The sequence below is a fragment of the Glandiceps talaboti genome, chromosome 19, assembly GCF_964340395.1.
Source record: "Glandiceps talaboti chromosome 19, keGlaTala1.1, whole genome shotgun sequence".
NCBI classification, from domain to species: Eukaryota; Metazoa; Hemichordata; class Enteropneusta; family Spengelidae; genus Glandiceps; species Glandiceps talaboti.
In genome coordinates, this window is record NC_135567.1 from 994102 (window position 1) to 1020942 (window position 26841).

Genomic DNA, 26841 nt, shown 5'->3' on the forward strand with positions numbered 1-26841 from the left:
CAGGGCAATGGGAAAATATACCATGTACCAGGGCAATGGGAAAATATACTATGTAACAGGGCAGTGGGAAAATATACCATGTAACAGGGCAGTGGGAAAATGTACCATGTAACAGGGCAGTGGGAAAATATACCATGTAACAGGGCAGTGGGAAAATATACTATGTAACAGGGCAGTGGGAAAATACACCATGTAACAGGGCTGTGGGAAAATATAATATGTAACAGGGCAGTGGGAAAATATAACATGTAACAGGGCTGTGGGAAAATATACTATGTAACAGGGCAGTGGGAAAATATACTATGTAACAGGGCAGTGGGAAAATATACTATGTAACAGGGCAGTGGGAAAATATAACATGTAACAGGGCTGTGGGAAAATATACTATGTAACAGGGCAGTGGGAAAATATAACATGTAACAGGGCTGTGGGAAAATATACTATGTAACAGGGCATTGGGAAAATATACTATGTAACAGGGCAGTGGGAAAATACACCATGTAACAGGGCTGTGGGAAAATATACTATGTAACAGGGCAGTGGGAAAATACACCATGTAACAGGGCTGTGGGAAAATATACTATGTAACAGGGCAGTGGGAAAATATACTATGTAACAGGGCAATGGGAAAATATACCATGTACCAGGGCAGTGGGAAAATATACCATGTAACAGGGCAGTGGGAAAATATACCATGTAACAGGGCAGTGGGAAAATATACCATGTAACAGGGCAATGGGAAAATATACCATGTAACAGGGCAGTGGGAAAATATACCATGTAACAGGGCAATGGGAAAATATACCATGTACCAGGGCAATGGGAAAATATACCATGTAACAGGGCAGTGGGAAAATATACCATGTAACAGGGCAATGGGAAAATATACCATGTACCAGGGCTGTGGGAAAATAGACCATGTACCTGGGCAGTGGGAAAATATAACATGTACCAGGGCAGTGGGAAAATATACTATGTAACAGGGCAGTGGGAAAATATAACATGTAACAGGGCAGTGGGAAAATATACTATGTAACAGGGCAGTGGGAAAATATACCATGTAACAGGGCAGTGGGAAAATATACTATGTAACAGGGCAGTGGGAAAATATACCATGTACCAGGGCAGTGGGAAAATATACCATGTACCAGGGCAGTGGGAAAATATACCATGTAACAGGGCAGTGGGAAAATATAACATGTACCAGGGCAGTGGGAAAATATACCATGTACCAGGGCAGTGGGAAAATATACCATGTATCAGGGCAGTGGGAAAATATACCATGTACCAGGGCAGTGGGAAAATATACCATGTAACAGGGCAGTGGGAAAATATACTATGTAACAGGGCAGTGGGAAAATATACCATGTACCAGGGCAGTGGGAAAATATACCATGTACCAGGGCAGTGGGAAAATATAACATGTACCAGGGCAGTGGGAAAATATACCATGTACCAGGGCAGTGGGAAAATATAACATGTACCAGGGCAGTGGGAAAATATACCATGTATCAGGGCAGTGGGAAAATATACCATGTAACAAAATGATAAAAAGTGGCATTTCTTGTGAGTCACCACATAGTAAGAGATAGGAAACACCAAATTTTAGTACATCACTAGAAATTGTGTGTCAGTGGCACATCAAATTGGCTTAGATGGCAGACTGATTGTCAGTGAACTTACCTCTTGAGATGTATTAGAAGTATATGTGGTAGTTTCCATATCTCTATCCGTTTGTTGGCTTCTCTGTGAACTTTACATCGTGGGCAGTACCATTTATCACTACCAGTTACTTTCTCTTGTTTGGTAAAATTTCTCAAACAGTCCTAGAATACATAACATTGTTATCTTATTGTGTTGTAAACATTCTCTACTGTTATCTAGATGGTAGTGATAGTGAGAGGGGAGGGTAGGTATAACTTACATTGAGGGTACATCTGCTATTTGATGGTAGTGATAGTGACAGGGGGAGGGTAGGTATAACTTACATTGGGGGTACATCTGCTATTTGATGGTAGTGATAGTGACAGGGGGAGGGTAGGTATAACTTACATTGAGGGTACATCTGCTATTTGATGGTAGTGGTAGTGAGAGGGGGAGGGCGGATATAACTTACATTGAGGGTACATCTGCTATTTGATGGTAGTGATAGTGAGAGGGGGAGGGTAGATATAACTTACATTGAGGGTACATCTGCTATTTGATGGTAGTGATAGTGACAGGGGGAGGGTAGGTATAACTTACATTGAGGGTACATCTGCTATTTGATGGTAGTGATAGTGACAGGGGGAGGGTAGGTATAACTTACATTGGGGGTACATCTGCTATTTGATGGTAGTGATAGTGAGAGGGGGAGGGTAGATATAACTTACGTTGAAGGTACATCTGCTATTTGATGGTAGTGATAGTGAGAGGGGGAGGGTAGATATAACTTACGTTGAAGGTACATCTGCTATTTGATGGTAGTGATAGTGACAGGGGGAGGGTAGATATAACTTACGTTGAAGGTACATCTGCTATTTGATGGTAGTGATAGTGACAGGGGGAGGGTAGATATAACTTACATTGAGGGTACATCTGCTATTTGATGGTAGTGATAGTGACAGGGGGAGGGTAGGTATAACTTACATTGAGGGTACATCTGCTATTTGATGGTAGTGGTAGTGGTAGTGACAGGGGGAGGGTAGGTATAACTTACGTTGAGGGTACATCTGCTATTTGATGGTAGTGGTAGTGGTAGTGACAGGGGGAGGGTAGGTATAACTTACATTGAGGGTACATCTGCTATTTGATGGTAGTGATAGTGACAGGGGGAGGGTAGGTATAACTTACATTGAGGGTACATCTGCTATTTGATGGTAGTGATAGTGGTAGTGACAGGGGGAGGGCGGATATAACTTACATTGAGGGTACATCTGCTATTTGATGGTAGCGGTAGTGACAGGGGGAGGGTAGGTATAACTTACACTGAGGGTACATCTGCTATTTGATGGTAGTGATAGTGACAGGGGGAGGGTAGGTATAACTTACATTGAGGGTACATCTGCTATTTGATGGTAGTGGTAGTGACAGGGGGAGGGTAGGTATAACTTACATTGAGGGTACATCTGCTATTTGATGGTAGTGATAGTGGTAGTGACAGGGGGAGGGCGGATATAACTTACATTGAGGGTACATCTGCTATTTGATGGTAGCGGTAGTGACAGGGGGAGGGTAGGTATAACTTACACTGAGGGTACATCTGCTATTTGATGGTAGTGATAGTGACAGGGGGAGGGTAGGTATAACTTACATTGAGGGTACATCTGCTATTTGATGGTAGTGATAGTGGTAGTGACAGGGGGAGGGCGGATATAACTTACATTGAGGGTACATCTGCTATTTGATGGTAGCGGTAGTGACAGGGGGAGGGTAGGTATAACTTACACTGAGGGTACATCTGCTATTTGATGGTAGTGATAGTGACAGGGGGAGGGTAGGTATAACTTACATTGAGGGTACATCTGCTATTTGATGGTAGTGGTAGTGGTAGTGGTAGTGACAGGGGGAGGGTAGGTATAACTTACATTGAGGGTACATCTGCTATTTGATGGTAGTGATAGTGACAGGGGGAGGGTAGGTATAACTTACATTGAGGGTACATCTGCTATTTGATGGTAGTGGTAGTGGTAGTGGTAGTGACAGGGGGAGGGTAGGTATAACTTACATTGAGGGTACATCTGCTATTTGATGGTAGTGATAGTGACAGGGGGAGGGTAGGTATAACTTACATTGAGGGTACATCTGCTATTTGATGGTAGTGGTAGTGAGAGGGGGAGGGCGGATATAACTTACATTGAGGGTACATCTGCTATTTGATGGTAGTGGTAGTGACAGGGGGAGGGTAGGTATAACTTACATTGAGGGTACATCTGCTATTTGATGGTAGTGATAGTGACAGGGGGAGGGTAGGTATAACTTACATTGAGGGTACATCTGCTATTTGATGGTAGTGATAGTGACAGGGGGAGGGTAGGTATAACTTACATTGAGGGTACATCTGCTATTTGATGGTAGTGATAGTGACAGGGGGAGGGTAGGTATAACTTACATTGAGGGTACATCTGCTATTTGATGGTAGTGGTAGTGGTAGTGGTAGTGACAGGGGGAGGGTAGGTATAACTTACATTGAGGGTACATCTGCTATTTGATGGTAGTGATAGTGACAGGGGGAGGGTAGGTATAACTTACATTGAGGGTACATCTGCTATTTGATGGTAGTGATAGTGACAGGGGGAGGGTAGGTATAACTTACATTGAAGGTACATCTGCTATTTGATGGTAGTGATAGTGACAGGGGGAGGGTAGGTATAACTTACATTGAGGGTACATCTGCTATTTGATGGTAGTGATAGTGACAGGGGGAGGGTAGGTATAACTTACATTGAGGGTACATCTGCTATTTGATGGTAGTGATAGTGACAGGGGGAGGGTAGGTATAACTTACATTGAGGGTACATCTGCTATTTGATGGTAGTGATAGTGACAGGGGGAGGGTAGGTATAACTTACATTGAGGGTACATCTGCTATTTGATGGTAGTGGTAGTGGTAGTGGTAGTGACAGGGGGAGGGTAGGTATAACTTACATTGAGGGTACATCTGCTATTTGATGGTAGTGATAGTGACAGGGGGAGGGTAGGTATAACTTACATTGAGGGTACATCTGCTATTTGATGGTAGTGATAGTGACAGGGGGAGGGTAGGTATAACTTACATTGAAGGTACATCTGCTATTTGATGGTAGTGATAGTGACAGGGGGAGGGTAGGTATAACTTACATTGAGGGTACATCTGCTATTTGATGGTAGTGGTAGTGACAGGGGGAGGGTAGGTATAACTTACACTGAGGGTACATCTGCTATTTGATGGTAGCGGTAGTGACAGGGGGAGGGTAGGTATAACTTACATTGAGGGTACATCTGCTATTTGATGGTAGTGATAGTGACAGGGGGAGGGTAGGTATAACTTACATTGAGGGTACATCTGCTATTTGATGGTAGTGGTAGTGAGAGGGGGAGGGTAGATATAACTTACATTGAGGGTACATCTGCTATTTGATGGTAGCGGTAGTGACAGGGGGAGGGTAGGTATAACTTACATTGAGGGTACATCTGCTATTTGATGGTAGCGGTAGTGACAGGGGGAGGGTAGGTATAACTTACATTGAGGGTACATCTGCTATTTGATGGTAGTGATAGTGAGAGGGGGAGGGTAGATATAACTTACATTGAGGGTACATCTGCTATTTGATGGTAGCGGTAGTGACAGGGGGAGGGTAGGTATAACTTACATTGAGGGTACATCTGCTATTTGATGGTAGTGATAGTGACAGGGGGAGGGTAGGTATAACTTACATTGAGGGTACATCTGCTATTTGATGGTAGTGATAGTGGTAGTGACAGGGGGAGGGCGGATATAACTTACATTGAGGGTACATCTGCTATTTGATGGTAGCGGTAGTGACAGGGGGAGGGTAGGTATAACTTACATTGAGGGTACATCTGCTATTTGATGGTAGTGATAGTGAGAGGGGGAGGGTAGATATAACTTACATTGAGGGTACATCTGCTATTTGATGGTAGTGATAGTGACAGGGGGAGGTAGGTATAACTTACATTGAGGGTACATCTGCTATTTGATGGTAGCGGTAGTGACAGGTACATGAATACATCATAGGTGACTGATGTCTTGTTACATTTCAGACATTGTATGGTTGATTTAAACTGTCCTTGGAATAATTCTACCATAATTGATTGGTTCAGTCGTTTATGATTGTCCCATGAAATGTTAGCAGCCTGGCTATCTTCCAAGTGACTGTTATCTTTCTCTTCAATGTATTTCCTTTGTTTGACCTACAAAACAAAACAAAATCATTATACTAATTTTCAATGATGTTCTCTGCTCAGCCAAGGAAAATACGAGTGACCTAAGGGACAGCCCTTAGGTGATGAGTAGTACTTGGCTGAAAGAAGAAAAATATTGAAGAATAAGATAATTATACCAGGGTTGTAATGTAAAATAAATAGCACAATGGCATTGTAGCACAACTTTACAGTTTTTAAAAATGTTTACGTAAGTACTGATCCATGCTAGGTATAGGTGTCCAGTTGCCTACCCAACCCTGTTGATATCGTAGTATACACGATCATTTGGCTGTTGCTATGGGCCCACATGGTCATGTTGCTAGACATATCTGCATACATTTTTTGAATGTTTGTTCCCTTGTCTATGATTCCCTGATGATATCTTTGCAATATACACTCATTTAGCTGTTTCTATGGGTGTGGTCTTGTTATGTATATTTACATACATTTTTGGAATGTTTATTCACTTGTCCATTAATCCCTGTTGTCATCTTCGCAATATATGTGATCATTAGGCTGTTGTCATGGGTGTGGTCTAGTTGCTAGGCATATTTGCATACATTGTTTGAATGTTTGTTCACTTGTATACAAATACAAGTTGTTATCTTTGTGAAATACACCATTAAAGGTGATTCAAAATGCTCACATTCACTATTGCTATTTTGCTAGATGACATGTTTGTGAAATGCATTCTGGTTTTAAAACTTTAAAAAAGTGTCTGCAAACACCTTAAAATGACCATTTTTCAGTCACTTCCCTTCGGATTTACTTCGAGAGTTTTCGGGTATTTCTGGTCCCACCTAGACCACTGAGATTTTGTGACATCATAAGGAGTACGGCGTTAGCACTAAGACTATGACGAGTGTAGTCACTAGGTGAACAAAACTCAACAGCATTGTGAAAAAATACATTGGTAGTGGTTGTAACAGACATCAGTAAACAAAAACTACACTCTACATGTCTTATTAACCAACATTTACTGATATTTACTCACACTTTCTGACTAATTGGCAGTGTCTGTGGGTATAAATGCTAAAATATTATCTCCCCATATTATGGCAAAATAAATCGAAACGGCTAGACTAGATATACATAAACACTTGTAATGTCACGTGTCTCACATTCATTGACTTTTATTTATCTGATTTTTTATTATTTGTCAACAAGAAGCATTCCGATACTGTCGTGACGAGCATTGACGGCATCCCGATGACGGCATTTTTTAGCCCAATCGTACTCGCGTCGCCTTTTGAACGGCGCATTTAACAACAAAGTAAACATATTTCATAAAAACATATAAAGTTCTAAATTATCGACACAGGTCGGGAAATCATAGTCAGTTCCTAACGACCCTTTTCCAATTTTACCCTACATTAATAACGGTAATAAACGTAGTGTAAAATAGGAATACAGTTGTCAGGAACTAGACTAGTAATGTATTAAGATAAGGTAGTGTAAAATAGGAATACAGTTGTCAGGAACTAGACTAGTAATGTATTAAGATAACGTAGTGTAAAATAGGAATACAGTTGTCAGGAACTAAACTAGTAATGTATTAAGATAACGTAGTGTAAAATAGGAATACAGTTGTCAGGAACTAGACTAGTAATGTATTAAGATAACGTAGTGTAAAATAGGAATACAGTTGTCAGGAACTAGACTAGTAATGTATGAAGATAACGTAGTGTAAAATAGGAATACAGTTGTCAGGAACTAGACTAGTAATGTATTAAGATAACGTAGTGTAAAATAGGAATACAGTTGTCAGGAACTAGACTAGTAATGTATTAAGATAACATAGAGTAAAATAGGAATACAGTTGTCAGGAACTAGACTAGTAATGTATTAAGATAAGGTAGTGTAAAATAGGAATACAGTTGTCAGGAACTAAACTAGTAATGTATTAAGATAACGTAGTGTAAAATAGGAATACAGTTGTCAGGAACTAGACTAGTAATGTATTAAGATAACATAGAGTAAAATACATTTACAGTCAAAGGTGTGTTATGTTACAGAGTGAGCATCATTGCGTAATTTGAAAGCATAAAATAGAAATTTACTGACATTACGGGTAATTTCTGTCTTATTTGTGTTCAATAATTGTACAAATTTATCCATATTTGGTTGGTAGTGGTAGAATTGGGGAATATATTTTTTTCTAAGCTCGTTGTACAAAGGACATACTAGCAGAAAGTGGAATTCATCCTCAATTGTTGCATTGTCACAGGAACATACCCTTCGTTCTCTTGGACAACCAGTATATCTCCCCTTTTCAATATTAAGTGTGTGAGATGATATGCGGAATGATGTCAGTGTGCACGATGCGTTAAACACATGTTTATACTTGATGTGTTGTAGAACTTATAGTCCACATTCATAAACTAAAACGACATAGTATCTCTAGATTTTAATTTGAAAATATATATATATATATATATTGCTGATTTATAAATTTTTATGATAAAATCAAAGACACTGAAAATAAATTCTCACCCGTTTTCGATGTTTTTAGCAGACGTGGATGAATTTAGCTGATGAATTACAGACTAAAATGACATCATTATCAACTATTTACTTGTGTTACAGAGTGCAGTGATTGCGTCCACTTTGTGTGTTGGATTTTAGACGACACGACGCGAAGTGTGTGGAAAAGTTATGACATTGTATCAAATTTTAGACTTTTGTTTAAAAATACAATACATTAATTTTGCGGCCTGGCATAACCTAAAACCATAGGGCCTGCAATCCCTAGAGTGGATCCAACTCTAATTCAAAATGTAATATTTTTAAGTTCGTGTTGAAACTGATTTCAAAGGTAAAAATGTCAATTTCAACCGCTCTTCATCTGCGTCCAGGCAGCCCAAAACCACTGTCTGATGGCTAGTTATGAAACCTCTGCCAGCGACTTTTACATACGGACATCGTTTTTACATCCATACTTTAAAAGTCTGCTTCCCTTGATCTATCATACATACTGCACTGTACGTATGATGACGTTTAGAACAATGGTGTTGCTAAGTGTTTGACACTTCAGTTTGACCACCCTAACGTGGTTGCTATGCACTCAATGGGGTCTCGTAGGATCTTGTGAGATCTTCTGCGAGACGGAAGATGGTTTATTTGCGTCAAAATGTTTTGAAGAAAATCTGCAGAATAACACTTCAAGAAACATCTCACCAAATTTCAGTCTCATTGACGAAGAACTTTTTGAGATATAAGTTTTTGACCAAAATCCACATTTGTACACCTAATTTGCATATTACTGATGAAATCATTAGATGCTTACCATTTCTTCATCTATACAACCACAGATACATCTTCATAAACTTTCAGCCAAATGAGTAGTTTTGGAATTAAAGATTTTTGAGCAAAAAACCCACATTTTTAGCCCTAATTCACACATCTCTGATGGAATCAACATGTCGTGAACAGTTCTTAATCTTAATAGTCTTAAGAATGTTCCCACCATATTTCAGACCGAGCTGCCCATTACATTTTGAGTTGAAGTTTTTTTTACCAAAAGTCACATTATTTGACCCAAATCTCACACCGGTGGTAAGATCATTTTGATTTCATTCATTGATTCATTCATTCATTCATTCATTCATTTTATTGCCAATTTAAAGTAAGTTACAGTTACAATGACAGGAAATAAATAAACAAATTGGCAATGTGGAGTCAAAAAATAGCTTTTCGCTAATCAATATTGGCTCCACCTCAAAATTCATATGCATCAATAACGATAAGGGCTACACAGAACTAGAAGAAAAATCATAATGGGAGAAAATATCAAAACGAGCTAACAATGCAAGAATGTGTATTATATTCACTTGTGTACATTTCGTCTAGTAGGTACTCTTTTAAAAGCTTTCCTGAACAGATGTTTTGATGTGAGACATTTCATTTCTGTGATTTGAACAATTTCCCAACAAGACACCCAAGGTAATATACGTATCAAACATTATGGCAATCAGTCCACCAGTTTTTGACTTTAAGTTGTTTACACACATCTACAGACAGACATACTCACATGTCATGTCATAGGATTGTCACACTCACATGTCATGTCATAGGATTGTCACACTCACATGTCATGTCATGGGATTGTCACACTCACATGTCATGTCATAGGATTGTCACACTCACATGTCATGTCATGGGATTGTCACACTCACATGTCATGTCACAGGATTGTCACACTCACATGTCATGTCATAGGATTGTCACACTCACATGTCATGTCATGGGATTGTCACACTCACATGTCATGTCATGGGATTGTCACACTCACGTCATGTCATAGGATTGTCACACTCACATGTCATGTCATGGGATTGTCACACTCACATGTCATGTCATAGGATTGTCATACTCACATGTCATGTCATGGGATTGTCACACGCACATGTCATGTCATAGGATTGTCACTCTCACATCATGTCATGGGATTGTCACACTCACATGTCATGTCATGTCATATCATAGGGTTGTCACACACACACGTCATGTCAGGATTGTCACACTCACATGTCATGTCATAGGATTGTCACACTCACATGTCATGTCAGGATTGTCACACTCACATGTCATGTCATAGGATTGTCACACTCACATGTCATGTCATAGGATTGTCACACTCACATGTCATGTCATAGGATTGTCACACTCACATGTCATGTCATAGGATTGTATCAGTATTGATAATTCATAAAAGTAGAAGTACTTTTAAGTTGTAGAGAGAGTAGGACTCTTTGTGTATCTAGACTTACCCTATTGAGATCTTCATGTAAACCATCCAATAGAAATAAGAGGAATTCCTGTGAATCTTGCTGTTCATAGCCGGCAAACTGTGGAACAAATTTACTGACAGTATACTTGAAATCTCTTGGCGCTATTGATTTGTAGTGACCACACCATAGAGCATTTATTAAAACAGCAAACTCCTCAGCAACTTCACCACCACGACCAAGTTTATTTTCTCTGTGATAGTTAAAAAGATAAATATCTAACACAAAAACCATTCAAACAATTCTATCAAGAATTTATTACTTGGCTGTTCTATGTCATATAAACATGTGTTTATATGATTGGTTCTACCGTTGTCAAGTAAACATGTGTTTATATCATTGTTTCTACCGTTGTCATGTAAACATGTGTTTATATCATTGGTTCTACCGTTGTCATGTAAACATGTGTTTATGTACATGTGTGCTGTATTGTTTATATATACTTATAAAATAGGTTGGTATGGGAGTTGTCATGGTAACAAAACTTACCTGTTGATATGTGCTTTGTAATTGCTACTTATAAAATAGGTTGCTAATGGAGTGGTACTCGCCAAACATTGAATAATTGAATTCATGAAGCATGTGTTACCAAGGTTACGAAGTCCTGTTAGTGCACGACCCTGAAAATGGTAAGAAATACATTTACTATAAATTAAAGTTGACTTACTTCACAAATATCATAGATCCACTATCTGAACTACTTTCCAAATGGTATGAATTAATTTACATATTAACAACAGCGAGACCAGGTGTGACGTGTATATTAATTTACATATTAACCACAGTAAGACCACGTGGCAACCTGTATATTGATTTACATATTAACCACAGTGAGACCAGGTGTGACAACTTGTATATGAGGAAGTACTGATTAGAAGTACTGATTAGAAGTACTGATTAGAAGTACTGATGGGAAGTACTGATTAGAAGTACTGATTAGAAGTACTGATGAGAAGTACTGATTAGAAGAACTGATTAGAGGTACTGATTAGAAGTACTGATTAGAAGTACTGGTGGGAAGTACTGATTAGAAGTACTGATGAGAAGTACTGATTAGAAGTACTGATTAGAAGTACTGATTAGAAGTACTGATGAGAAGTACTGATTAGAAGTACTGATTAGAAGTACTGATTAGAAGAACTGATTAGAAGTACTGATTAGAAGTACTGATTAGAAGTACTGATTAGAAGTACTGATTAGAAGTACTGATGAGAAGTACTGATTAGAAGAACTGATTAGAAGTACTGATTAGGAGTACTGATTAGAAGTACTGATGGGAAGTACTGATTAGAAGTACTGATTAGAAGTACTGATTAGAAGTACTGATTAGAAGTACTGATTAGAAGTACTGATTAGAAGAACTGATTAGAAGTACTGATTAGGAGTACTGATTAGAAGTACTGATGGGAAGTACTGATGGGAAGTACTGATTAGAAGTACTGATGGGAAGTACTGATTAGAAGTACTAATTAGAAGTACTGATTAGAAGTACTGATGGGAAGTACTGATTAGAAGTAGTGATTAGAAGTACTGATGGGAAGTACTGATAAGAAGTACTGATTAGAAGTACTGATTGGAAGTACTGATGGGAAGTATTGATTAGAAGTACTGATTAGAAGTACTGATTAGAAGTACTGATTGGAAGTACTGATGGGAAGTACTGATTAGAAGTACTGATTAGAAGTACTGATTAAAAGTACTGATTGGAAGTACTGATTAGAAGTACTGATAAGAAGTACTGATTAGAAGTACTGATGGGAAGTACTGATTAGAAGTACTGATGGGAAGTACTGATTAGAAGTACTGATTAAAAGTACTGATTGGAAGTACTGATGGGAAGTACTGATAAGAAGTACTGATTAAAAGTACTGATTAGAAGTACTGATGGGAAGTACTGATTAGAAGTACTGATTAGAAGTACTGATTGGAAGTACTTATGGGAAGTACTGTTTAGAAGTACTGATGGGAAGTACTAATTAGAAGTACTGATTAGAAGTACTGATAAGAAGTACTGATTAGAAGTACTGATTAGAAGTACTGATTAAAAGTACTGATTAAAAGTACTGATTGGAAGTACTGATGGGAAGTACTGATTAGAAGTACTGATTAGAAGTACTGATTAGAAGTACTGATGGGAAGTACTGATTAAAAGTACTGATTGGAAGTACTGATGGGAAGTACTGATTAAAAGTACTGATTAGAAGTACTGATGGGAAGTACTGATTGGAAGTACTGATGGGAAGTACTGATTAAAAGTACTGATTAGAAGTACTGATTGGAAGTACTGATGGGAAGTACTGATTAGAAGTACTGATTGGAAGTAGTGATTGGAAGTACTGATGGGAAGTACTGATTAGAAGTACTGATTAGAAGTACTGATGGGAAGTACTGATTAGAAGTACTGATGGGAAGTACTGATTAAAAGTACTGATTGGAAGTACTGATGGGAAGTACTGATTAGAAGTACTGATTAGAAGTACTGATGGGAAGTACTAATTAAAAGTACTGATTGGAAGTACTGATGGGAAGTACTGATGGGAAGTACTGATTAAAAGTACTGATGGGAAGTACTGATTGGAAGTACTGATGGGAAGTACTGATTAGAAGTACTGATTAGAAGTACTGATGGGAAGTACTAATTGGAAGTACTGATGGGAAGTACTGATTAGAAGTACTGATGGGAAGTACTGATTAGAAGTACTGATTAGAAGTACTGATTAGAAGTACTGATTAGAAGTACTGATAAGAAGTACTGATTAGAAGTACTGTTTAGAAGTACTGATTAGAAGTACTGATTAGAAGAACTGATGGGAAGTACTGATTAGAAGTACTGTTTAGAAGTACTGATTAGAAGTACTGATTAGAAGTACTGATGGGAAGTACTGATGGGAAGTACTGATAAGAAGTACTGATTAGAAGTACTGTTTAGAAGTACTGATTAGAAGTACTGATTAGAAGTACTGATTGGAAGTACTGATGGGAAGTACTGATTAGAAGTACTGATTAGAAGTACTGATAAGAAGTACTGATTAGAAGTACTGATGGGAAGTAGTGATGGGAAGTACTGATTAGAAGTACTGATTAGAAGTACTGATGGGAAGTACTGATTAGAAGTACTGATTAGAAGTACTGTTTAGAAGTACTGATGGGAAGTACTGATTAGAAGTACTGATGGGAAGTACTGATTGGAAGTACTGATTAGAAGTACTGATTAGAAGTACTGATTGGAAGTACTGATTGGAAGTACTGATTAGAAGTACTGATTAGAAGTACTGATTAGAAGTACTGATTAGAAGTACTGATTAGAAGTACTGATAAGAAGTACTGATTGGAAGTACTGATTAGAAGTACTGATTAGAAGTACTGATAAGAAGTACTGATTAGAAGTACTGATTAGAAGTACTGATTGGAAGTACTGATTAGAAGTACTGATTGGAAGTACTGATTAGAAGTACTGATAAGAAGTACTGATTAGAAGTACTGATGGGAAGTACTGATTAGAAGTACTGATGGGAAGTACTGATTAGAAGTACTGATTAGAAGTACTGATTGGAAGTACTGATTAGAAGTACTGATAAGAAGTACTGATTAGAAGTACTGGTGGGAAGTACTGATTGGAAGTACTGATTAGAAGTACTGATGGGAAGTACTGATTAGAAGTACTGATTAGAAGTACTGATTAGAAGTACTGGTGGGAAGTACTGATTAGAAGTACTGATGGGAAGTACTAATTAGAAGTACTGATTAGAAGTACTGATTAGAAGTACTGATGGGAAGTACTGATGGGAAGTACTGATAAGAAGTACTGATTAAAAGTACTGATTAGAAGTACTGATGGGAAGTACTGATTAGAAGTACTGATAAGAAGTACTGATTAGAAGTACTGATGGGAAGTACTGATTAGAAGTACTGATGGGAAGTACTGATTAGAAGTACTGATTAGAAGTACTGATTGGAAGTACTGATTAGAAGTACTGATAAGAAGTACTGATTAGAAGTACTGATGGGAAGTACTGATTGGAAGTACTGATTAGAAGTACTGATGGGAAGTACTGATTAGAAGTACTGATTAGAAGTACTGATTAGAAGTACTGGTGGGAAGTACTGATTAGAAGTACTGATTAGAAGTACTGATGGGAAGTACTAATTAGAAGTACTGATTAGAAGTACTGATTAGAAGTACTGATTAGAAGTACTGATGGGAAGTACTGATGGGAAGTACTGATTAGAAGTACTGATTAGAAGTACTGATGGGAAGTACTGATGGGAAGTACTGATTAGAAGTACTGATTAGAAGTACTGATTAGAAGTACTGATAAGAAGTACTGATTAGAAGTACTGATTAGAAGTACTGATTAGAAGTACTGATTAGAAGTACTGATTAGAAGTACTGATGGGAAGTACTGATGGGAAGTACTGATTAGAAGTACTGATTAGAAGTACTGATTAGAAGTACTGATAAGAAGTACTGATTAGAAGTACTGATAAGAAGTACTGATTAGAAGTACTGATGGGAAGTACTAATTAGAAGTACTGATTAGAAGTACTGATTAGAAGTACTAATTAGAAGTACTGATGGGAAGTACTGATTAGAAGTACTGGTGGGAAGTACTGATTGGAAGTACTGATTAGAAGTACTGATGGGAAGTACTGATTAGAAGTACTGATTAGAAGTACTGATTAGAAGTACTGATTAGAAGTACTGATTAGAAGTACTGATGGGAAGTACTGATTAGAAGTACTGATGGGAAGTACTGATTAGAAGTACTGATTAGAAGTACTGTACTGTATTTCATAGTGAAATGAAATGGTGACTGTGACCTACATTGTATGGATTTTATCTTACCTGACTACCATATACTGGGTTAAGGTTCCTCACTTTAGCAGCTGAAACATCAGATGGTTTTAAGCCACGCTGTGGAGATGGTAATCTGTGATTCAAAACAAAGATGTTAAGTTACATAAAAATTAATGACAGAATGACTGATTATAACATAAACAAATATGGAAACCAACCATTGGTCAATTACAGTAACTCACCTGTGTAAAGGTTTAGTTGTTCTATCAACCACTGGTCAATTACAGTAACTCACCTGTGTAAAGGTTTAGTTGTTCTATCAACCACTGGTCAATTACAGTAACTCACCTGTGTAAAGGTTTAGTTGTTCTATCAACCATTGGTCAATTACAGTAACTCACCTGTGTAAAGGTTTAGTTGTTCTATCAACCATTGGTCAATTACAGTAACTCACCTGTGTAAAGGTTTAGTTGTTCTATCAACCATTGGTCAATTACAGTAACTCACCTGTGTAAAGGTTTAGTTGTTCTATCAACCATTGGTCAATTATAGTAACTCACCTGTGTAAAGGTTTAGTTGTTCTATCAACCATTGGTCAATTACAGTAACTCACCTGTGTAAAGGTTTAGTTGTTCTATCAACCATTGGTCAATTACAGTAACTCACCTGTGTAAAGGTTTAGTTGTTCTATCAACCATTGGTCAATTATAGTAACTCACCCGTGTAAAGGTTTAGTTGTTCTATCAACCATTGGTCAATTATAGTAACTCACCTGTGTAAAGGTTTAGTTGTTCTATCAACCATTGGTCAATTACAGTAACTCACCTGTGTAAAGGTTTAGTTGTTCTATCAACCATTGGTCAATTACAGTAACTCACCTGTGTAAAGGTTTAGTTGTTCTATCAACCATTGGTCAATTACAGTAACTCACCTGTGTAAAGGTTTAGTTGTTCTATTAACCACTGGTCAATTACAGTAACTCACCTGTGTAAAGGTTTAGTTGTTCTATCAACCATTGGTCAATTACAGTAACTCACCTGTGTAAAGGTTTAGTTGTTCTATCAACCATTGGTCAATTACAGTAACTCACCTGTGTAAAGGTTTAGTTGTTCTATCAACCATTGGTCAATTACAGTAACTCACCTGTGTAAAGGTTTAGTTGTTCTATCAACCATTGGTCAATTACAGTAACTCACCTGTGTAAAGGTTTAGTTGTTCTATCAACCATTGGTCAATTACAGTAACTCACCTGTGTAAAGGTTTAGTTGTTCTATCAACCATTGGTCAATTACAGTAACTCACCTGTGTAAAGGTTTAGTTGTTCTATTAACCACTGGTCAATTACAGTAACTCACCTGTGTAAAGGTTTAGTTGTTCTATCAACCACTGGTCAATTACAGTAACTCACCTGTGTAAAGGTTTAGTTGTTCTATCAACCATTGGTCAATTACAGTAACTCACCTGTGTAAAGGTTTAGTTGTTCTATCAACCATTGGTCAATTACAGTAACTCACCTGTGTAAAGGTTTAGTTGTTCTATCAACCACTGGTCAATTACAGTAACTCACCTGTGTAAAGGTTTAGTTGTTCTATCAACCATTGGTCAATTACAGTAACTCACCTGTGTAAAGGTTTAGTTGTTCTATCAACCATTGGTCAATTACAGTAACTCACCTGTGTAAAGGTTTAGTTGTTCTATCAACCATTGGTCAATTACAGTAACTCACCTGTGTAAAGGTTTAGTTGTTCTATCAACCACTGGTCAATTACAGTAACTCACCTGTGTAAAGGTTTAGTTGTTCTATCAACCATTGGTCAATTACAGTAACTCACCTGTGTAAAGGTTTAGTTGTTCTATCAACCACTGGTCAATTACAGTAACTCACCTGTGTAAAGGTTTAGTTGTTCTATCAACCACTGGTCAATTACAGTAACTCACCTGTGTAAAGGTTTAGTTGTTCTATCAACCATTGGTCAATTACAGTAACTCACCTGTGTAAAGGTTTAGTTGTTCTATCAACCACTGGTCAATTACAGTAACTCACCTGTGTAAAGGTTTAGTTGTTCTATCAACCATTGGTCAATTACAGTAACTCACCTGTGTAAAGGTTTAGTTGTTCTATCAACCATTGGTCAATTACAGTAACTCACCTGTGTAAAGGTTTAGTTGTTCTATCAACCACTGGTCAATTACAGTAACTCACCTGTGTAAAGGTTTAGTTGTTCTATCAACCATTGGTCAATTACAGTAACTCACCTGTGTAAAGGTTTAGTTGTTCTATCAACCATTGGTCAATTACAGTAACTCACCTGTGTAAAGGTTTAGTTGTTCTATCAACCATTGGTCAATTACAGTAACTCACCTATGTAAAGGTTTAGTTGTTCTATTAACCACTGGTCAATTACAGTAACTCACCTGTGTAAAGGTTTAGTTGTTCTATCAACCATTGGTCAATTACAGTAACTCACCTGTGTAAAGGTTTAGTTGTTCTATCAACCATTGGTCAATTACAGTAACTCACCCGTGTAAAGGTTTAGTTGTTCTATCAACCATTGGTCAATTACAGTAACTCACCTGTGTAAAGGTTTAGTTGTTCTATCAACCATTGGTCAATTACAGTAACTCACCTGTGTAAAGGTTTAGTTGTTCTATCAACCATTGGTCAATTACAGTAACTCACCTGTGTAAAGGTTTAGTTGTTCTACCAACCATTGGTCAATTACAGTAACTCACCTGTGTAAAGGTTTAGTTGTTCTATCAACCATTGGTCAATTATAGTAACTCACCCGTGTAAAGGTTTAGTTGTTCTATCAACCACTGGTCAATTACAGTAACTCACCTGTGTAAAGGTTTAGTTGTTCTATTAACCACTGGTCAATTACAGTAACTCACCTGTGTAAAGGTTTAGTTGTTCTATCAACCATTGGTCAATTACAGTAACTCACCTGTGTAAAGGTTTAGTTGTTCTATCAACCATTGGTCAATTATAGTAACTCACCCGTGTAAAGGTTTAGTTGTTCTATCAACCATTGGTCAATTATAGTAACTCACCTGTGTAAAGGTTTAGTTGTTCTATTAACCACTGGTCAATTACAGTAACTCACCTGTGTAAAGGTTTAGTTGTTCTATCAACCATTGGTCAATTACAGTAACTCACCTGTGTAAAGGTTTAGTTGTTCTATCAACCATTGGTCAATTACAGTAACTCACCTGTGTAAAGGTTTAGTTGTTCTATCAACCACTGGTCAATTACAGTAACTCACCTGTGTAAAGGTTTAGTTGTTCTATCAACCATTGGTCAATTACAGTAACTCACCTGTGTAAAGGTTTAGTTGTTCTATCAACCATTGGTCAATTACAGTAACTCACCTGTGTAAAGGTTTAGTTGTTCTATCAACCACTGGTCAATTACAGTAACTCACCTGTGTAAAGGTTTAGTTGTTCTACCAACCATTGGTCAATTACAGTAACTCACCTGTGTAAAGGTTTAGTTGTTCTATCAACCATTGGTCAATTACAGTAACTCACCTGTGTAAAGGTTTAGTTGTTCTATCAACCATTGGTCTTGGTACATCTGTGTCATGTACCATTTGTGCAATATTAGGAGAGGAGTGAGATCTTTTAAGATTTGAAGTTCTTGGTTCACTCTGTAATGGAACTTTATGTGTATTTTTTTCTGGTGGTTTCTGTATCGGTACTTTGTCTGGTGGTTTCTGTATCGGTACTTTGTCTGGTCGTTTTAGATGGTCTGGTAGTGTCCAGTGTGTAGTTTTAGTGTTGTGATCCACATAGAAGTAACACCCCCTGTCTGAATTATACTGCCTTTCCCAACCAACAGGTAGACTGCGTTTTTCTACTTCTTTTTGTCTTGCTAGTTTTTCAGCTTTTACCCTCTCTTCCTCCAACTTTAAAGCTTTGATTTTCTTGCCTTCCTCTTCACTTTTAATTCTTTCTTGCTCTACTATTAATCTCTTTTTTTCTTCCTCTTGTCTCCATCTCTGTTCTTCCTCTTGTCTCCATCTCTGTTCTTCTTCTTCTTCTTTCAGTTTCTTCTGGTATTCTGCTTCTCTGTCTTTCCTTACTTTTTCTGCTTCTCTGTCTTTCCTTACTTTTTCTGCTAAATCTTGTCGTTCTCTTCTCTCTCTCTCTTTCTCATTTTCTACTCTACTTTTCTCTGCCAATTCATCCTTTTCTTCTTTCTTTTTACTTTCTTCTTTAGCTTTCCTCTCTGCCTCCATCTCTTCATCTTTCCTCATTCTGTCTTCTTTTTCTCGTTTCATTTTTTCTGCCTTCATCATCTTTTCAAGTTCTCTCTGTCGTCTTTCACTTTCCATTTTCTCTTGTTCAAGTTTTCTGAGTTCCTCTAATGCTTTGGCTTTGGCTATGTCATCTTGTCTTTGTTCAAGTCTACCTTTCTCAGTTTGCACCGTCTCATTCAAATCACTGACTTGTTTTTCTAGAGTAGGAGAGATAGTTGTTATGTCAGCTGTTGAACTTTTAGCTTCCTCACTATTTGGTGATATTGCTTTAGGTTTTTTACTCCTGTCAACAGACGGCATTTTACTGCTCACTTTACTTGGGGATTCACTCCTTTGATCAGGTTCTGTCGATGTTTTTGCTGGTTGGCTTGGCGGTAGTTGGCTTGGTGATGGTTGGCTTTGAGGTGGTTGGCTTGGTGATGGTGGTTTTGTTATCTCCTGTTGTAAACTGTTCATACCAAGATTGTCTCTACTTGACACTGTGGATAGTTTAGGCTTCCTTGATCTGTCAACCATTGGTATAACATTATCCTTACTGACCACTTTTTCTGTGATGTCATCATTTATGACCACATTTTCTGTGATGTCATCAGTAGCTGCTGTCTTACCATTGACAAGTATCTTACCCCTGTCTTTGACTACAGTAGGAGATGTTGGTTTGGGTTGTTCTTCCTCCAGTGTAGGGTAATCAAAGTCCACTGGAAAAAATGAAACTTACTATTTATATTCTGCCAATGTTATGGTCATATAAAGCACATAAGAATTCATCTTTTGGTGAAATTTATAAACTTTCCGGTCCGTATTTGGAAACTAGGAGTGAAAAATAGCGCCAATGACATTGTACAGTACAGTTTTTTAAGACTATTTATCCACCTGCTGATCCATACTAGGTTTAGGTGTTCATTTGTTGAATAATTATCCAGTTGCCTATTCATCCCTGGTGTTATCTTTGCAATATATGCGATCATTTGGCTGTTGCTATGAGAGTGATCTTGTTGCTAAGTATATTTGCATACATTTTTTGAATTTTTATTAATTTGTCTATTAATCCCTATTCTTATCTTTGCAATATATGTGATCATTTGGCTGCTGTTATGGGCATGGTCTTGTTTCTGGGCACAGTTACAAACATTTTTGGAATGTTTATTCCGTTTTCTGTTAATCCGTGTTGTTTATCTTTGCAATATATGAATCATTTGGCTGTTGCTATGAGTGTGGTCTTCTTTTGCACACACATTATGAATGTTCACTTGTCTAAGAATTCATGTTGTTATCTTTGTGATATACACAATTGTTTGGGTGTTGCTATGGGTGTGGTCATGGCTGCTAAGGATATTTGCATGCATTTTGGCATGTTTACTCACTTCCCTAACAGATCATGTTGTTATTTTAGCAACTATACTGGCATTTAGTTGTTGCTATGGGTGTGGGTCATGGTTGCTAGGGCAATTGTGTCAAAATGTTTTGATCAAAATCTGCAGAATATTACTTCTAGAAACATCTCACCAAATGTCAATTTCATTGATCAAGTAATTTTTGAGATATATGTTTTTGACCAAAGTTCTCATTTTTACACATAATTTGCATATCAAGAATGAGATCATTCTTCATCTATACATCCTTAGATGCATGCACATTAAATTTCAGCTGAATCACCTCAGTGGTTTTGGAATTTAAGATTTTTGACCAAAAAGACACAGTTTTAGTCCTAATTTGCATATTACTGAAGTTCACAGCAAATTTCAAACCAATATGCCCAGTAGTTTTCAAAAATGACATTTTTTTTTACCCAAATCACATATGGATTACCTGTGATGCAATTATTTTACTTTGAACAATTGCCCAACTATAGCCACCACAAGTAATGCCCCCACCAAATACCAAGGCAATCAGTCTGGCAGTTTTTGACTTTACAGTAATCCACACATACACACATATACTCACAGACAGACAGACAGACAGACAGACACCGCACCATGCCTATCACACACAGACAGACAGACATCGCACCATGCCTATCACACACAGACAGACAGACACCGCACCATGCCTATCACACACAGACAGACAGATAGACATATACTCACAGACAGACAGACAGACACCGCACCATGCCTATCACACAACTGAACTGATATTGATAAGCTAAAAAGACCGACGACCAAGTATGTTCATCATATCGCCGTAAAATAAGCTTTTACTTTTAATGGGAATTTGTATAAATAATGATTTTTTTGAGAATGTCAATATGTTCAAAATTTCACATATCTTCCTATAATTAATTTTCCAATTAAGTTGTACACTTATAGTGGTATAACAGCTATAGTTTAGAATTTTGCTTTCAAACAAGGTGTGTAGGAATGAAAAACCGGTTTTGCCCTTCCGAGAGTTTAAATCTATGGTTTTGCCCTTACAGGAGGCATTCAGTTTAAATCTATGGTTTTGCCCTTACAGGAGGCATTCAGTTTAAATCTATGGTTTTGCCCTTACAGGAGGCATTCAGTTTAAATCTATGGTTTTGCCCTTACAGGAGGCATTCAGTTTAAATCTATGGTTTTGCCCTTACAGGAGGCATTCAGTATAAATCTATGGTTTTGAGGCATTCAGTTTAAATCTGGTAAATAAGTGGTATAATAGAATAACTCACATAGTTTGCTGAGAGCAGCAACTTCATGATATTTTGGTGGTTTAGGAATGCTAGGATTGGTAGTGAATTGTGGGTAATGTAATAACCAGGCATCATAGCCACCTTGTAAAATCAATGGTTCAGACTTGACAATCACTGTTGAGTCAAACTGCAATACAATGTAGTAATAATTAGCTACAATGTGGCAAGAACAGACATACTTGAGTTACAATATAGCAATAACAGACACAATGGTGTTACAATGTAGCAATAACAGACACAAAGGAGTTACAATGTAGCAATAACAGACACAAAGGAGTTACAAAGTAACAATAACAGACACAATGGTGTTACAATGTAGCAACACAAAGGAGTTACAATGTAGCAATAACAGACACAAAGGAGTTACAATGTAGCAATAACAGACACAAAGGAGTTACAATGTAGCAATAACAGACACAAAGGAGTTACAATGTAGCAGTAACAGACACAAAGGAGTTACAATGTAGCAAAAACAGACACAAGGGGGTTAGAATGTAGCAACAAGTCTTCATGGAAGGCGTATACCCCAAAAAAGTATTTCTTGTAGTGACAAAACATGTACAAATCATTATCAATTTGAGGTTGATTATTACATGGTGACAGGGTGCTGTAAACCTAGATATTTTCACCACTAGAATTATATTTTTACTAATTTCCTGATTGGTCCATTCTGCAAATGTAGCAGAAGACGTTTTAGTCACTACTTACGTTTGTGTTAAATAAAGACAGGTGAAGGTAGCTCTATACATTTACAGTGATGTAGGTAGCTCTATACATTTACAGTGATGTAGGTAGCTCTATACCTTTCCAGTGTGATGTAGGTAGCTCTATACATTTACAGTGATGTAGGTAGCTCTATACATTTACAGTGATGTAGGTAGCTCTATACATTTACAGTGATGTAGGTAGCTCTATACATTTCCAGTGTGATGTAGGTAGCTCTATACATTTACAGTGATGTAGGTAGCTCTATACATTTACAGTGATGTAGGTAGCTCTATACATTTACAGTGATGTAGGTAGCTCTATACATTTACAGTGATGTAGGTAGCTCTATACATTTCCAGTGTGATGTAGGTAGCTCTATATATTTACAGTGATGTAGGTAGCTCTATACATTTACAGTGATGTAGGTAGCTCTATACATTTACAGTGATGTAGCATTTCTCAGTACTTGAACTGTTAATGTATTGTATAAATACCTTATAGACTGCATCTTTGAGTGTTTTGAGTGTTGCACCAACCATTAAGTCATTGACTGTACTATCCCAATCCAAGAGTACAATGACATCGACACATCCTCTGTTATTCCATTGCTGTATGCAATCACTTCCAAGACCCTTCTCTATTCCTTGAACAGTAATTCTACAAGACAGCAGACACTGCATATGTCAAAATTCACTACTCCAGAATAAACTAAGGTGCTGGTATATTAATACAGTTATAGTTCAGATTAGACACTTACCCAGGTTTTACAATACTAGGTGCTGGTATATTAATACAGTTATAGTTCAGATTAGACACTTACCCAGGTTTTACAATACTAGGTGCTGGTATATTAATACAGTTATAGTTCAGATTAGACACTTACCCAGGTTTTACAATACTAGGTGCTGGTATATTAATACAGTTATAGTTCAGATTAGACACTTACCCTGGTTTTACAATACTAGGTGCTGGTATATTAATACAGGTATAATTCAGATTAGACACTTACCCAGGTTTTACAATACTAGGTGCTGGTATATTAATACAGTTATAATTCAGATTAGACACCCAGGTTTTACAATACTAGGTGATGGTATATTAATACAGTTATAGTTCAGATTAGACACTTACCCTGGTTTTACAATACTAGGTGCTGGTATATTAATGCAGTTATAATTCAGATTAGACACTTACCCTGGTTTTACAATACTAGGTGCTGGTATATTAATACAGTTATAGTTCAGATTAGACACTTACCCAGGTTTTACAATACTAGGTGATGGTATATTAATACAGTTATAGTTCAGATTAGACACTTACCCTGGTTTTACAATACTAGGTGCTGGTATATTAATACAGTTATAATTCAGATTAGACACTTACCCAGGTTTTACAATACTAGGTGCTGGTATATTAATACAGTTATAATTCAGATTAGACACTTATCCTGGTTTTACAATACTAGGTGCTGGTATATTAATACAGTTATAATTCAGATTAGACACTTACCCTGGTTTTACAATACTAGGTGCTGGTATATTAATACAGTTATAGTTCAGATTACACACTTACCCTGGTTTTACAATACTAGGTGCTGGTATATTAATACAGTTATAATTCAGATTAGACACTTACCCTAGTTTTACAATACTAGGTGCTGGTATATTAATACAGTTATAGTTTAGATAAGACACTTATCCTGGTTTTACAATACTAGGTGCTGGTATATTAATACAGTTATAATTCAGATTAGACACTTATCCTGGTTTTACAATACTAGGTGCTGGTATATTAATACAGTTATAGTTTAGATAAGACACTTACCCAGGTTTTACAATACTAGGTGATGGTATATTAATACAGTTATAGTTCAGATTAGACACTTACCCTGGTTTTACAATACTAGGTGCTGGTATATTAATACAGTTATAATTCAGATTAGACACTTACCCAGGTTTTACAATACTAGGTGCTGGTATATTAATACAGTTATAATTCAGATTAGACACTTACACAGGTTTTACAATACTAGGTGCTGGTATATTAATACAGTTATAATTCAGATTAGACACTTATCCTGGTTTTACAATACTAGGTGATGGTATATTAATACAGTTATAGTTCAGATTAGACACTTACCCAGGTTTTACAATACTAGGTGCTGGTATATTAATACAGTTATAATTCAGATTAGACACTTACCCAGGTTTTACAATAGGTGCTGGTATATTAATACAGTTGACTTGTTTATACTTAAGATGAGAGGCTTGATACTGTTCTACAGGTCTGATGTCCATTATCAACACGGTAGTGTCTTCACCTTCTATCATTCTGTACAGCATTTGTGCTGTCAATTCTCCAGTGGTGCTGGCTATAAAATATGTATTTAAAAGTCATTTAAGTAATAACCCCCGCCGAAGGCGGGTATACATGAGATTTTGGTACAATTCGCGACATATAGCACGAGCCGAATGGTGAGTGCTATATGGAGCAAATTGTACCAAATTCGAGTGTATACCCGCCTTCGGCGGGGGTTATTGCTATTATATTATATCAAAATATGTGTCTATTTCTTCTAAATGTGATTCTGTGGTTATTTATATGCCTGAAAAGGCGAATTCGCAAGGGCAGAAAAAGATCGTCGGTAATAGATCGTCAGGAACGAGCATATTTTGATGAGTGAATATGTTCATGTCGCCCACACACACACTGCATGAACACAAACATGGACTCGAGCCATTCTACACGGTCCCCTGGCTACACAGTTATTATCCAATCAGAATGGCACATAGTAGCATGATATAATATAATACAATATTGACAATTATGAAGATTACTAAATATTGGATTTTGAACACACATTGAACAATGTAACTCTTCTCTCATTGGACAATCACACTGTTCCTTCATTGGACAATCATACTGTTCTCTCATTGGACAATCATACTGTTCTCTCATTGGACAATCATACTGTTCTCTCATTGGACAATCACACTGTTCTCTCATTGGACAATCATACTGTTCTCTCATTGGACAATCATACTGTTCTCTCATTGGACAATCATACTGTTCGCTCATTGGACAATCATACTGTTCTCTCATTGGACAATCATACTGTTCTCTCATTGGACAATCATACTGTTCTCTCATTGGACAATCATACTTCTCTCATTGGACAATCATACTGTTCTCTCATTGGACAATCATACTGTTCTCTCATTGGACAATCATACTGTTCTCTCATTGGACAATCATACTGTTCTCTCTCATTGGACAATCATACTGTTCTCTCATTGGACAATCATACTTCTCTCATTGGACAATCATACTGTTCTCTCATTGGACAATCATACTGTTCTCTCATTGGACAATCATACTGTTCTCTCTCATTGGACAATCATACTGTTCTCTCATTGGACAATCATACTGTTCTCTCATTGGACAATCATACTGTTCTCTCATTGGACAATCATACTGTTCTCTCATTGGACAATCATACTGTTCTCTCATTGGACAATCATACTTCTCTCATTGGACAATCATACTCTTCTCTCATTGGACAATCATACTTCTCTCATTGGACAATCATACTGTTCTCTCATTGGACAATCATACTGTTCTCTCATTGGACAATCATACTGTTCTCTCATTGGACAATCATACTGTTCTCTCTCATTGGACAATCATACTGTTCTCTCATTGGACAATCATACTTCT

The 26841-nt window shown here is 37.2% G+C and overlaps 1 protein-coding gene across 1 annotated transcript in view; it reads right to left on the bottom strand.

The window, feature by feature from the left end:
- Nucleotides 1-26841, bottom strand: part of LOC144450354 (ubiquitin carboxyl-terminal hydrolase 8-like) — a 132934-nt gene that overhangs the window by 16136 nt on the left and 89957 nt on the right. Inside the window, exons 5-14 of the mRNA XM_078140956.1 lie at nucleotides 25327-25495; nucleotides 23619-23781; nucleotides 22396-22543; nucleotides 19023-20446; nucleotides 15838-15863; nucleotides 15538-15622; nucleotides 11181-11311; nucleotides 10674-10884; nucleotides 5656-5892; nucleotides 1684-1826 (exon numbers count right to left, since the gene is read on the bottom strand). Of these exons, the coding sequence (XP_077997082.1) occupies nucleotides 1684-1826; nucleotides 5656-5892; nucleotides 10674-10884; nucleotides 11181-11311; nucleotides 15538-15622; nucleotides 15838-15863; nucleotides 19023-20446; nucleotides 22396-22543; nucleotides 23619-23781; nucleotides 25327-25495 (2737 nt within the window). The remainder of the gene's footprint in view (nucleotides 1-1683; nucleotides 1827-5655; nucleotides 5893-10673; nucleotides 10885-11180; nucleotides 11312-15537; nucleotides 15623-15837; nucleotides 15864-19022; nucleotides 20447-22395; nucleotides 22544-23618; nucleotides 23782-25326; nucleotides 25496-26841) is intronic.